General features: G+C 35.2%; 2 protein-coding genes across 3 annotated transcripts in view; one reads left to right on the top strand and one right to left on the bottom strand.

The window, feature by feature from the left end:
* The window catches only part of LOC143224740 (glutamate receptor ionotropic, NMDA 2A-like), a 373,609-nt gene that overhangs the window by 223,588 nt on the left and 136,753 nt on the right, over nt 1-13,268 (bottom strand). The gene's annotated exons all lie outside the window — the stretch shown is intronic.
* Nucleotides 1-13,268, top strand: part of LOC143226923 (glutamate receptor ionotropic, NMDA 2B-like) — a 179,274-nt gene that overhangs the window by 117,404 nt on the left and 48,602 nt on the right. The window contains exons 4-5 of the mRNA XM_076458483.1: nt 3,787-4,040; nt 9,630-9,813. Of these exons, the coding sequence (XP_076314598.1) occupies nt 3,787-4,040; nt 9,630-9,813 (438 nt within the window). The remainder of the gene's footprint in view (nt 1-3,786; nt 4,041-9,629; nt 9,814-13,268) is intronic.

The raw sequence follows: 13,268 nt of genomic DNA, 5'->3' as shown, positions 1-13,268 counted from the left end.
TTACTATATTCATAAGTTATTAATCGTGAGTAGAGGAGTTCATATAGACACCAAACAAAGTGACAACATTCTAACACTATATGAACCATTACTTTATTCATAAGTTATTAATGGTGAGTAGAGGAGTTCATATAGACACAGAACAAAGTGACAATATTCTAATACTATATCAACCATTACTTTAATTATAAGTTATTAATGGTGAGTAGAGGAGTTCATATAGACACCAAACAAAGTAACAACATTCTAACACTATGTGAACCATTACTTTATTCATAAGTTATTAATGGTGAGTAGAGGAGTTCATATAGACACCAAACAAAGTGACAACATTCTAACACTATATGATCCATTACTTTATTCATAAGTTATTAGTAGTGAGTAGAGGAGTTCATATGGACACCAAATAAAGTGACAACATTCTAACACTATGTGAACCATTACTTTATTTATAAGTTATTAATGGTGATTAGAGGAGTTCATACAGACATCAAACAAAGTGACAACATTCTAACACTATATGAACCATTACTTTATTCATAAGTTATTAGTAGTGAGTAGAGGAGTTCATATTGACACCAAACAAAGTGACAACATTCTAGCACTATATGAACCATTACTTTATTCATAAGTTACTAATGGTGAGTAGAGAAGTTCATATAGACACCAAACAAAGTGACAACATTCTAACACTATATGAACCATTACTTTATTCATAAGTTATTAATGGTGAGTAGAGGAGTTCATATAGATACCAAACAAAGTGACAACATTATAACGCTATATGAACCATTACTATATTCATAAGTTATTAATCGTGAGTAGAGGAGTTCATATAGACACCAAACAAAGTGACAACATTCTAACACTATATGAACCATTACTTTATTCATAAGTTATTAGTAGTGAGTAGAGGAGTTCATATGGACACCAAGTAAAGTGACAACATTCTAACACTATGTGAACCATTACTTTATTCATAAGTTATTAATGGTGATTAGAGGAGTTTATATAGACACCAAACAAAGTGACAACATTCTAGCACTATATGAACCATTACTTTATTCATAAGTTACTAATGGTGAGTAGAGAAGTTCATATAGATACCAAACAAAGTGACAACATTCTAACACTATATGAACCATTACTTTATTCATAAGTTATTAATGGTGAGTAGAGGAGTTCATATAGATACCAAACAAAGTGACAACATTCCAACGCTATATGAACCATTACTATATTCATAAGTTATTAATCGTGAGTACAGGAGTTCATATAGACACCAAACAAAGTGACAACATTCTAACACTATATGAATCATTACTTTATTCATAAGTTATTAGTAGTGAGTAGAGGAGTTCATATAGACACCAAATAAAGTGACAACATTCTAACACTATGTGAACCATTACTTTATTCATAAGTTATTAATGGTGATTAGAGGAGTTCATATAGACATCAAACAAAGTGACAACATTCTAACACTATATGAACCATTACTTTATTCATAAGTTATTAATAGTGAGTAGAGGAGTTCATATAGACACCAAACAAAGTGACAACATTCTAACACTATGTGAACCATTACTTTATTCATAAGTTATTAATGGTGATTAGAGGAGTTCATATAGACACCAAACAAAGTGACAACATTCTAATACGATATGAACCATTACTTTATTCATAAGTTACTAATGGTGAGTAGAGGAGTTCATATAGACACCAAACAAAGTGACAACATTCTAACACTATGTGAACCATTACTTTATTCATAAGTTATTAATGGTGAGTAGAGGAGTTCATATAGACACCAAACAAAGTGACAACATTTTAACACTATATGAACCATTACTTCATTCATAAGTTATTAATGGTGAGTAGAGGAGTTCATATAGACACCAAACAAAGTGACAACATTCTAACACTATATGAATCATTACTTTATTCATATCCTTGTCTCTGTTAGAATGCTCTTATGGATGGCTACGGTGAAACTGATCTCCACTTCATGTTTTCTTCAATGAAACTGACGTTTCAGGAAAGAAAATAAATGAGAAATAAATAAGTAACCGATTAATCTGCTGAATAATGATGAATAATTTATTTAGTTATGACGGTGTATCACATCTTATCTAAACAGCGAAAGTACTTTAGTTTACTAATGGTGAGTAAAAGATAATACGTCGAACTGAAACATATCCCTCTTATAGTTAGAGGCCCGGCATGACCAGGTGGTTAGGGACGCTGGACTCCTAATCTGAGGTCGCAGTTTCGAATTCTGTTACACCAAACATGCTCACCTTTTCAGTAGTTGGGACGTTATAATGTTATGGTCAACACCACTATTCGTTGGTAAAAGAGTAGCCCAAGAGTTGGCGGTGGGAGTTGATGGCTAGCTGCCTTCCCTCTGGTCTTGCACTTCTAAATTTTGTATGGCTAGCGCAGATTGCCCGCGTGTAGCTTTGCGCGATATTAAAAAACACGTATAGTTGTTGAACAGTTGGAGCTGATGTCTGTTATGGGTTACATGACGTTAAAGTACTAAAAATCGAAATATCCTTACAAAAATCAAGTTAAGTACAAACTGGTTTTTTTTCACGTCCTTCTCAGCTGGTCTATTGAGCTCAAAATCAGACGCCTGCTAAAAAATCGTAGTTTAGATCTATATTCTGTCTTTCGAGAGTCTCTAACCAAGAAACATTCCGTTCAGTACAAGAATTCACCTTTGCTCTGAAGGATAATGGACAACAATCTCTACGAACGCTGTTTTTATAAGCGAATCACACGAAGACTAGCTTTAGATATAAAAAAATAATTAACATACTTTACCCGTTCCGTGTTTTAAAGGATGCTTGAGAACCGAAATAAATCATATACTTCACAATTATCAGAATTAATTATTGGAAAACGAATCGTTATCAGTTTTCATGGAATATGAAATCCGATTTCAAGCATTTATCTTTCGAACAGTAGCAAGTGGGGCTCAAACCTCAGACTTGGGCTGTGGATAAAACTGTGCCTAATCGCCGCTCTTGATCGAGTACTTCAAGAACTAACAGATTTAGTTCTGTGCATGTTTGTTTGTAATTAAGCACAATCTGCGCTCTGTCCACCTCCGATATAGAAACACACATTCTAACGTTAAGTTCACCGATATTCGTTGTGCCACTAGAGCGCCACAGTCGAAAATTTGTTCTGTGCTTTTGCGTTGTGCGTTTTCGCCACGAGCCTAATTACAATTAATTATAATTAAAATTCAGTTTATCATATAAATATTTGTAACGTCATGTAGCTGCTTTACTTTAGTTCTTGTCTTGTAGGATTAACAATCTGACCTCTGAACTCCATCTGACCTCTCGTGTTAATCTTTAATTACGCTTTTCATCATTTATTTCACATAACGACTATTATTCAGTGACGCCGATAAACAAGACTTCCAGTTGTGAATTACTATTGTAATCTTAATTTTAGGTCCCAAGTCTTAAAAGATTAACGTTTAAAGTCATCAATGAATGTCAATGATGTCTATATTGTTTGTCATCCTTTTCTTCAAAGTGCAATTTCATTGAGTATATAAACTACTACGACCGTGGATGACGTGCGCATCACGCATGTTCCGTATAGTGCACAAAGTATTCGGTTCAGATGCGCTGTTGTTTCAATCGAAAAGTGAAAATGTTACCTTTTAGAACATTCTTCTCGTCACATAATTCGTTTGGGAAATTCCTCAGAGTTAAGGACTGTATTCGGTTACAGACAAGTAAAATAGTTTCAAAATGTTTTCAGATTCAACATTCTTGACATCTTTGTCCTGAAAGGAAAGACGAGAGACGAAATAAGAACGGAACTGGAGTCTTTGAAAAACAGCGACGCCCGAGTCATCCTTTTATATGTCACCAAGGACGAGGGAAGTGACATCATGGGAGCTGCTAATGATCTGGGAATAACGGGGAAGAATTACATGTGGATCGCCACTCAATCCGCAGTAGGTTCGGGAATTGTGAACTATGCCCCGAGCGAGTTTCCCATTGGCATGTTAGGTAATACCTTTTCTTTTGTTCAAACGGTCATTGTTTACAGAAACAGAAATGGACAACGCTAACGAAAATAAGAGAACGTAGCTCCAAGTGGCTAACCTGAGGCTCATAAAGATATAAAAGGGGATTTCGATAACCATGGTAGTCACAGAACAGGTGGCCTCCATTATATAGTTGTATTACTTGAAAACAAACAAACAAAACATTATACAAGTTTTAGAAAATTGAACTAAAATGGGCATAATCAAAGTTGTGAGAGAAAAATCTAGTTGTATAGCGTTAGTGTTTTATCTTTTAAAACTCAAAAAGGGAAATATTTCCTAAATACCTAAATGTGGTTTCCGTTATTAGATGTTCTTACACTCTTAGCAAAAATTTTCACGTTTTCATTTCGCTTGTTTAAACGTTACGAAAACTGTAGTTTGTCTCTCTTTTTTCACATAATAATTGGGTCCGTTATGGATTTTCAATCATAGGTAAAAATATAATTTTATATCTATCTTTTGTCTCCCACTAATCCAGTAGGTCTTTTTGTTAAATAATAGAGTTGTAAACAAATAGCTTGTCAACAAAAGTCGTAGTGGACAGTGACTTGTAGGAAACAAAGAACTTGTCAACAAAAGTTCTAGTGGACAGTGACTTGTAGGAAACAAAGAACTTGTCAACAAAAGTTGTAGTGGACAATGACTTGTAGGAAACAAAGAACTTGTCAACAAAAGTTGTAGTGGACAATGACTTGTAGGAAACAAAGAACTTGTCAACAAAAGTTGTAGTGGACAGTGACTTGTAGGAAACAAATAGCTTGTCAACAAAAGTCTTAGTGGATAGTGACTTGTAGAAAACAAAGAACTTGTCAACAAAAGTTGTAGTGGACAGTAACTTGTAGGAAACAAAGAACTTGTCAACAAAAGTTGTAGTGGACAGTGACTTGTAGGAAACAAAGAGCTTGTCAACAAAAGTTGTAGTGGACAGTGACTTGTAGGAAACAAATAGCTTGTCAACAAACGTTGTAGTGGACAGTGACTTGTAGGAAACAAAGAGCTTATCAACAAAAGTCGTAGTGGATAGTGACTTGTAGGAAACAAATAACTTGTCAACAAAAATTGTAGTGGACAGTGACTTGTACGAAACAAATAGCTTGTCAACAAAAGTCCTAGTGGATAGTGACTTGTAGGAAACAAAGAACTTGTCAACAAAAGTTCTAGTGGACAGAGACTTGTAGAAAACAAATAGCTTCTCAACAAACGTTCTAGTGGACACTGACTTCTAGAAAACAAATAGCTTGTCAACAAAAGTTGTAGTGGACAGTGACTTGTAGGAAACAAATAGCTTATCAACAAAAGTTCTAGTGGACAGTGACTTGTAGAAAACAAATAGCTTGTCAACAAAACTTGTAGTGGACAGTGACTTGTAGGAAACAAATAGCTTGTCAACAAAACTTGTAGTGGACAGTGACTTGTAGGAAACAAATAGCTTGTCAACAAAAGTTCTAGTGGACAGTGACTTGTAGGAAACAAATAGCTTATCAACAAAAGTCGTAGTGGACAGTGACTTGTAGAAAACAAATAGCTTGTCAACAAAAGTTGTAGTGGACAGTGACTTGTAGGAAACAAAGATCTTGTCAACAAAATTTGTAGTGGACAGTGACTTGTAGAAAACAAAGAACTTGTCAACAAAAGTTGTAGTGGACAGTGACTTGTAGGACACAAAGAGCTTGTCAACAAAAGTTGTAGTGGACAGTGACTTGTAGGATACAAAGAACTTGTCAACAAACGTTGTAGTGGACAGTGACTTGTAGGAAACAAATAGCTTATCAACAAAAGTTGTAGTAGACAGTGACTTGTAGGAAACAAATAGCTTGTCAACAAACGTTGTAGTGGACAGTGACTTGTAGGAAACAAAGAGCTTATCAACAAAAGTTGTAGTAGACAGTGACTTGTAGGAAACAAATAACTTGTCAAAAATGTTGTAGTGGACAGTGACTTGTAGGAAACAAATAGCTTGTCAACAAAAGTCCTAGTGGATAGTGACTTGTAGGAAACAAAGAACTTGTTAACAAAAGTTGTAGTGGACAGTGACTTGTAGGAAACAAAGATCTTGTCAACAAAAGTTGTAATGGACAGTGACTTGTAGGAAACAAAGAGCTTCTCAACAAACGTTCTAGTGGACACTGACTTCTAGAAAACAAATAGCTTGTCAACAAAACTTGTAGTGGACAGTGACTTGTAGGAAACAAATAGCTTATCAACAAAAGTTCTAGTGGACAGTGACTTGTAGAAAACAAATAGCTTGTCAACAAAACTTGTAGTGGACAGTGACTTGTAGGAAACAAATAGTTTGTCAACAAAACTTGTAGTGGACAGTGACTTGTAGGAAACAAATAGCTTGTCAACAAAAGTTCTAGTGGACAGTGACTTGTAGGAAACAAATAGCTTATCAACAAAAGTCGTAGTGGACAGTGACTTGTAGAAAACAAATAGCTTGTCAACAAAAGTTGTAGTGGACAGTGACTTGTAGGAAACAAAGAGCTTATCAACAAAAGTTGTAGTAGACAGTGACTTGTAGGAAACAAATAACTTGTCAAAAATGTTGTAGTGGACAGTGACTTGTAGGAAACAAATAGCTTGTCAACAAAAGTCCTAGTGGATAGTGACTTGTAGGAAACAAAGAACTTGTTAACAAAAGTTGTAGTGGACAGTGACTTGTAGGAAACAAAGATCTTGTCAACAAAAGTTGTAATGGACAGTGACTTGTAGGAAACAAAGAGCTTCTCAACAAACGTTCTAGTGGACACTGACTTCTAGAAAACAAATAGCTTGTCAACAAAACTTGTAGTGGACAGTGACTTGTAGGAAACAAATAGCTTATCAACAAAAGTTCTAGTGGACAGTGACTTGTAGAAAACAAATAGCTTGTCAACAAAACTTGTAGTGGACAGTGACTTGTAGGAAACAAATAGCTTGTTAACAAAACTTGTAGTGGACAGTGACTTGTAGGAAACAAATAGCTTGTCAACAAAAGTTCTAGTGGACAGTGACTCGTAGGAAACAAATAGCTTATCAACAAAAGTCGTAGTGGACAGTGACTTGTAGAAAACAAAGATCTTGTCAACAAAATTTGTAGTGGACAGTGACTTGTAGAAAACAAAGAACTTGTCAACAAAAGTTGTAGTGGACAGTGACTTGTAGGACACAAAGAGCTTGTCAACAAAAGTTGTAGTGGACAGTGACTTGTAGGATACAAAGAAGTTGTCAACAAACGTTGTAGTGGACAGTGACTTGTAGGAAACAAAGAGCTTGTCAACAAAAGTTGTAGTAGACAGTGACTTGTAGGAAACAAATAGCTTGTCAACAAACGTTGTAGTGGACAGTGACTTGTAGGAAACAAAGAGCTTATCAACAAAAGTTGTAGTAGACAGTGACTTGTAGGAAACAAATAACTTGTCAAAAATGTTGTAGTGGACAGTGACTTGTAGGAAACAAATAGCTTGTCAACAAAAGTCCTAGTGGATAGTGACTTGTAGGAAACAAAGAACTTGTTAACAAAAGTTGTAGTGGACAGTGACTTGTAGGAAACAAAGATCTTGTCAACAAAAGTTGTAATGGACAGTGACTTGTAGGAAACAAAGAACTTGTCAACAAAAGTCCTAGTGGATAGTGACTTGTAGGAAACAAATAACTTCTCAACAAAAGTTGTAGTGGACAGTGACTTGTACGAAACAAATAGCTTGTCAACAAAAGTCCTAGTGGATAGTGACTTGTAGGAAACAAAGAACTTGCCAACAAAAGTTGTAGTGGACAGTGTCTTGTAGGAAACAAAGATCTTGTCAACAAAATTTGTAGTGGACAGTGACTTGTAGGAAACAAAGAACTTGTCAACAAAAGTTCTAGTGGACAGTGACTTGTAGGAAACAAAGATCTTGTCAACAAAATTTGTAGTGGACAGTGACTTGTAGGAAACAAAGAACTTGTCAACAAAAGTTCTAGTGGACAGTGACTTGTAGGAAACAAAATGTAACTCTGAAACGCTATTTTTACAAACATCTGATTTGAAATCAAGTAAGAACAAAATAAAGTGCACTTGTTTTTATGACAAAGTATTATGAGTATTGTGGGTTGGTTTAACTTATTGAATTTCTTCAAACGTCTGATAAAAAGCCGCGAAAGCTTGCGTGTAGAATGAAAACACATCAGTACGTTAATTTTCACGCTCAGATATATTGGTATGAAACGTACGACCACTAAAAATCTGTCTTGTTCACAATTACTCTGATTGTGTCATAAAACTGCAGAAACGATCGTATTGTGATTCTACGACACCAATAGGATATTCATAAAAACGTAGACTTACAAATAAACGGATTTCGTAAGCCTATTATTTCTAGTTTTTTGGCTGTGAGCCTAGTTTGGGTCACGCTCTTATCCAACTTAAGTAAAAATATCAAAATATAATTTACTTTATTAACATTGCTCTAAGTGTTGCTAAGAAACGTTCTTAGGCTTAGGCGCATATTTATCGATGCCTCTTGCTTGAGTTTTGCCATAAATGTTTCTCATTCGTTCGGATTTAGACACAATTAACAAAGGGGAACGTCATTGATTCACAAAACAACTTTAATTTTGTCATATTTATGGATATAAAATGCGATTCGCAGAACTATGAGTACAACAGTAATTGAAAACTGAACATGATATATTTCTTTATAACTGAAAGTTTACATATCTCTAAGTTTGTAAGCTTGGTAACGTCACATCCGATGAATCACACGTCGTTAAAGTTGCAAAAAATTCTTATCTCTAAACGTTGCCTGATAAAGTGTGTACATATATATATATATAATTAAATTGTTGACTTGAAGCTACGTTAAAATGTTGTGTTTTTTTTCTGTTAATTTACATTTTTGCAAAAGATTGAAATAGAGTGAATGTTTTTTATTTACCCTGAACACAATATTTTCGAAACGTGACTTGGTTGCTAATTTTGTGTTCTTGATAAATTCCAAGAGCAAAAGATAATCTATTTAAAAGAAACTAAACCTGTTTCCACTCTGGCCTTACATACTTCTGGTGAGATCTGAATCGATCTAACGTTTATAATAAAAAAGCACATTCATTGTATTAAATTTGGTAACATCTGTCTGGCAGGGTAAGTATTGACTACAGACTGACAGACAGACTGATATAAAAGTAATTAAGTCACAACTAGTGTTTATTAACAGTAAAATAACATTGTTTGTTGCTCTTTTAGACGTTTTTACTAATTTATAAAGTTGTTAGCAGTGGTGGATTTAAGGTTGTATGGGCCCCGGGCGAATAATTTTGTGGGCCCTACATCTAATGTAATTTTACACAGTATAAAGTTATCAATGGACCTCCTTTAAGAACATGGATCCTGGTCCTGAATCCCTCTAGCCCCTACCGAAATACGCCACTGCCTATTAGACATCTCTTATTCAAGCATACTTGTAGATGAACAAATTACTTTATCTTCGCCCATCTATATTCCACGAGTGTATTATTAAAAACCAGTTTCTCACGCTGGTTTGTGTATATAAACAAATCTAATTTATTTCACTTTCTTTTGTCGCTCAAGCTATCCATTTCAACGCCAGCACGCTCAAGCTTGAGGATGAAATGGAGCGAGCCATTTCCATATTTTTTCACGGTCTCGAGCTCTTCGTGAAATCGCACAGTTACCTTAATATCAATTTATCACATTCTCTGGAGTGTTACGGACCCGGTGACAACAGTTGGAGTCGTGGTGACTTCTTTTACAGGTTCGTAGCTTTGTCTGAGAGGAGATGTTTTGTTTGGTTCTATGTTATTGAATTTCGCGCAACGTTACACGTGGGCTATCTGCGCTAGCCGTCCATAATTTAGCAGTGTAATACTAGAGGGAAGGCAGCTAGTCATCACCACCCACCGCCAACTCTTGGGCTACTCTTTTACCAACGAATAGTGTGATTGACCATCACATTATTACGTTTCCACGGCTGAAAGGGCGAGTATGTTTGGTGCAACGGGGATTGGAACCTTCGACCCTCAGATTACGAGTCGAACGCTTTAACCACCTGGCCATGGAGACTCTTTCTTTAGGTTTTGTTTTCATTAAGTGTGTGAATAGAGAGAAAACAAAACAATCTTGCTGAAGAGAGCCCTATGATATATTGTTTAAATTATTCTGTTTGATCGACGAAGATCGCACTATTGATCGGTTTGAGTGTGTGTGTGTGTTTTTATAACAAAGCCACATCGTAAATCGAACCCTGATTTTAGCGTTGTAAATCCGAAGAGTTACCCAGCGATAAACTGATTTGAGTTGAAGGGCTGTCATTTCGTTGTCACGTGTTGCTTACAAAAAAAAAAAAAAACACGTTTTAGAGTAAGAAATATTTTTTTCATTAAGCCAACCACAAGGAAGTTTACGTTTACTACCTTTGTGTGACGTTCGTTCACTGTATAACTAACTAATAGCCTACTTAATTGACGAAACTGAGGGTCGTGCGGTGCGGCTCAATGATTGCGAGGTTAAATGATCTCACAACACGTGATACCCCTTCATCAATTAGCTCTTAATATAAAAAATACCTTGAATCAAATAGTCTGAACAAACAAACGGTAAATAGATCGGTTTATATAATAGGAGACAACAGATATGAATATACTTCTAAAACCTGGGTGTCGGGAACAGGTATTCAAACTCAATTGAATGACATTACTTCTGTTTTGAGTGTTTTTTTTTAAACAAATAAATAAATTCAAAAATAAAACCTTAACTACACAAACACTGGCTTCTGAGACAGGACTCAAATGGATGACTCATCTATTCCCTATATAACTTTGCTATTCAAGATACCGTCTGCACTCCATTTGTAAAGTTTAAAAAAGTTTTAGATGCTTTCCACATATTCATTCACACACATACATTACTTTTTCAAGACTCATAATTTTGCAAGTTGCTGTAATATTTCATACGAAAAAAAAGTGAAGCCACATGGAGTGGCCGCGCATTACGAATCTACAGACCATGGTTATCGGCCACTATAGAGCACATACTGAAACGCATATTACACATCTCAAGACCACAATTATCGACCACTGTAGAAGACATTATGAAATGCATATTACATATCTACAGATCACAGTTATCGGCCACTATAGAGCAGGGCTTCTCAAACTTTTTTGACCTGTGGAGCTTCACATCAGAAATAAAAAAAAAAAAACATTCCGAAGCCTCAATAAAAAATACACTAAAAATAGAAACAATCGGTCACTAGCACCAGATAATGTTTACTTCAAGCTTTTAGAATATAAGTTTATTTAAAATATCAATATTTAAAGAAAAAATATTTTCTTCTACTCACTTGTTCAAAAATTCTGCTTGCAAAGTTTATATCAGTAAAAGTACAGAGTACTTATTTATGTATTAGTGGTTCGGATGGGCTTGCTTTTGTTCACAAAGTGGTCCAATATTTGAAGTTATGGTTGTTACCTGTAAGCGCAAATCATCTTCAATATTTAGCCTGTTTCTAAATTTGGTATCTGTATCTGTATACAGTGAAAATGTTTGCTCACGAACGTATGTTCTTGGGAAACGCATAAAAAATTTGAAAGCTCTGTTGCTTATTTCAGGGTATTCCATGGTCATTTGAATCAAACATTTATTCATGCTGATATTTTGTTTTTAGGGTGTCATCAGTTGAAATTTCTATAAGCTGTTCTTTCTCTTTCAAAGGCAAATCGTTGGTATTTGCAGAGTCAACAAAGGGATTTTGAATCCACAGTAATTGATCTAAGTGAGGAGGGAAGTACTCCCCAATAGTTGTACACAAATCAGATATGTGCTGCAAGACTGAAACTTTTGTATCTTCACTTAAGGAAATTCATAAGTAAAAAACCACTGAGGTTTTCCAAGCATTCAAGTTTTTCCATAAGTATAGATTCACCCCAATCTTTAACTTACGTTGAAGCGCTTCCATTTTACTCTGAACTTTGAAGTACGTTATTCTAGTACCCTGCATTTAGATAGGCAAATACATCCGAAAGATAGGCCACTTTCTGTATCCAGCAATTGTCCTTTAATTTGTATACAAGTTCAAAATAGCATTCACATAAAAGAAACTATCTCCTCACCCAGTTCATAAATCCAAGTAAACACTTTTCCACGAGAAAGCCATCGGACTTCAGTATGAAACAACAAATGTTTATAGAAACTTCCCATATCCTCACAGAGTAAACTGAAGATCTTCATATTGAGTGATCTTCATTTTATAAAATGAACTATTTTTATGACATCACCCAATACCTCTTTTAAGTCTTCTGGCATTTATTTCATTGCACGTGCATGACGATGAAGACAGCAGTGGATACTCTCAATATCCGGGTTTTTCTTTTTATGTGTGTCACTGCACCTGAAAATTTTCCAATCACAGCTGCAGCACCAGCAGTGCAACTACTTGAGCAAAGCTGCCATTGGACCTCATGTTCTTCCATAAAGAAATCAATCAGTTTTAATATTTCTTCGTCTGTTGTTTGAGCAGGCAAAGGTTTCCAAATTTTGAAATTGAAACAACTGATACTGCACCTAATTGCATCACAATGTTTCAAATTTGGACAAGTTTCAGCTATGACGTCATGTTTTATTTAGTTTCATTTTGTTCGAGATTTAGCCGCTAATCCAGATTTATCTTTTTTAGACAGTTGGCATCACTACCCAGGGTTGACCTGTGTTTCATACGAAAATTACTAGGCTATCTTGCATCTCCATTAACGCATGGGATCTGGAGATGGTGTCGTATCTACTAGCAACCAGTGGCGCCACTGTCGAAGTTAATTGAGATTGTATTAACATTTTCATCGCGAGAACTTCCCCTAAGCTAAATAAAATCGTCTGGCGTTAAGCAGAATAAAATACTAAAAGCCTCAATACGTGATAAACTTGTTATATTAAAGAAATGTTTTACGTTTTTTGTACAGCGTATTCTGATTCAATTTTATAGTTTTATAAAAAATATTAACATTCTAAAATATCCTAGTGGAGCTCCAGATAACTATAGTGGAGCCCATGGGCTCCGCGGAGCATAGTTTGAAAAATCGTGCATTAGAGGACTTTTTGAAATGTACATAACACATTTACAGACCCAGATCCTAATGGATGAATGATAAAGTGTCTTAAAAACATTAAACCATGAAAAGTGTATTATTTGGCTACAAGATGTGCCTCTCATTGGAA

The sequence above is a fragment of the Tachypleus tridentatus genome, chromosome 9, assembly GCF_004210375.1.
Source record: "Tachypleus tridentatus isolate NWPU-2018 chromosome 9, ASM421037v1, whole genome shotgun sequence".
In the NCBI taxonomy this organism is placed as follows: domain Eukaryota; kingdom Metazoa; phylum Arthropoda; class Merostomata; order Xiphosura; family Limulidae; genus Tachypleus; species Tachypleus tridentatus.
This window is presented reverse-complemented; position numbering and strand designations above follow the sequence as displayed.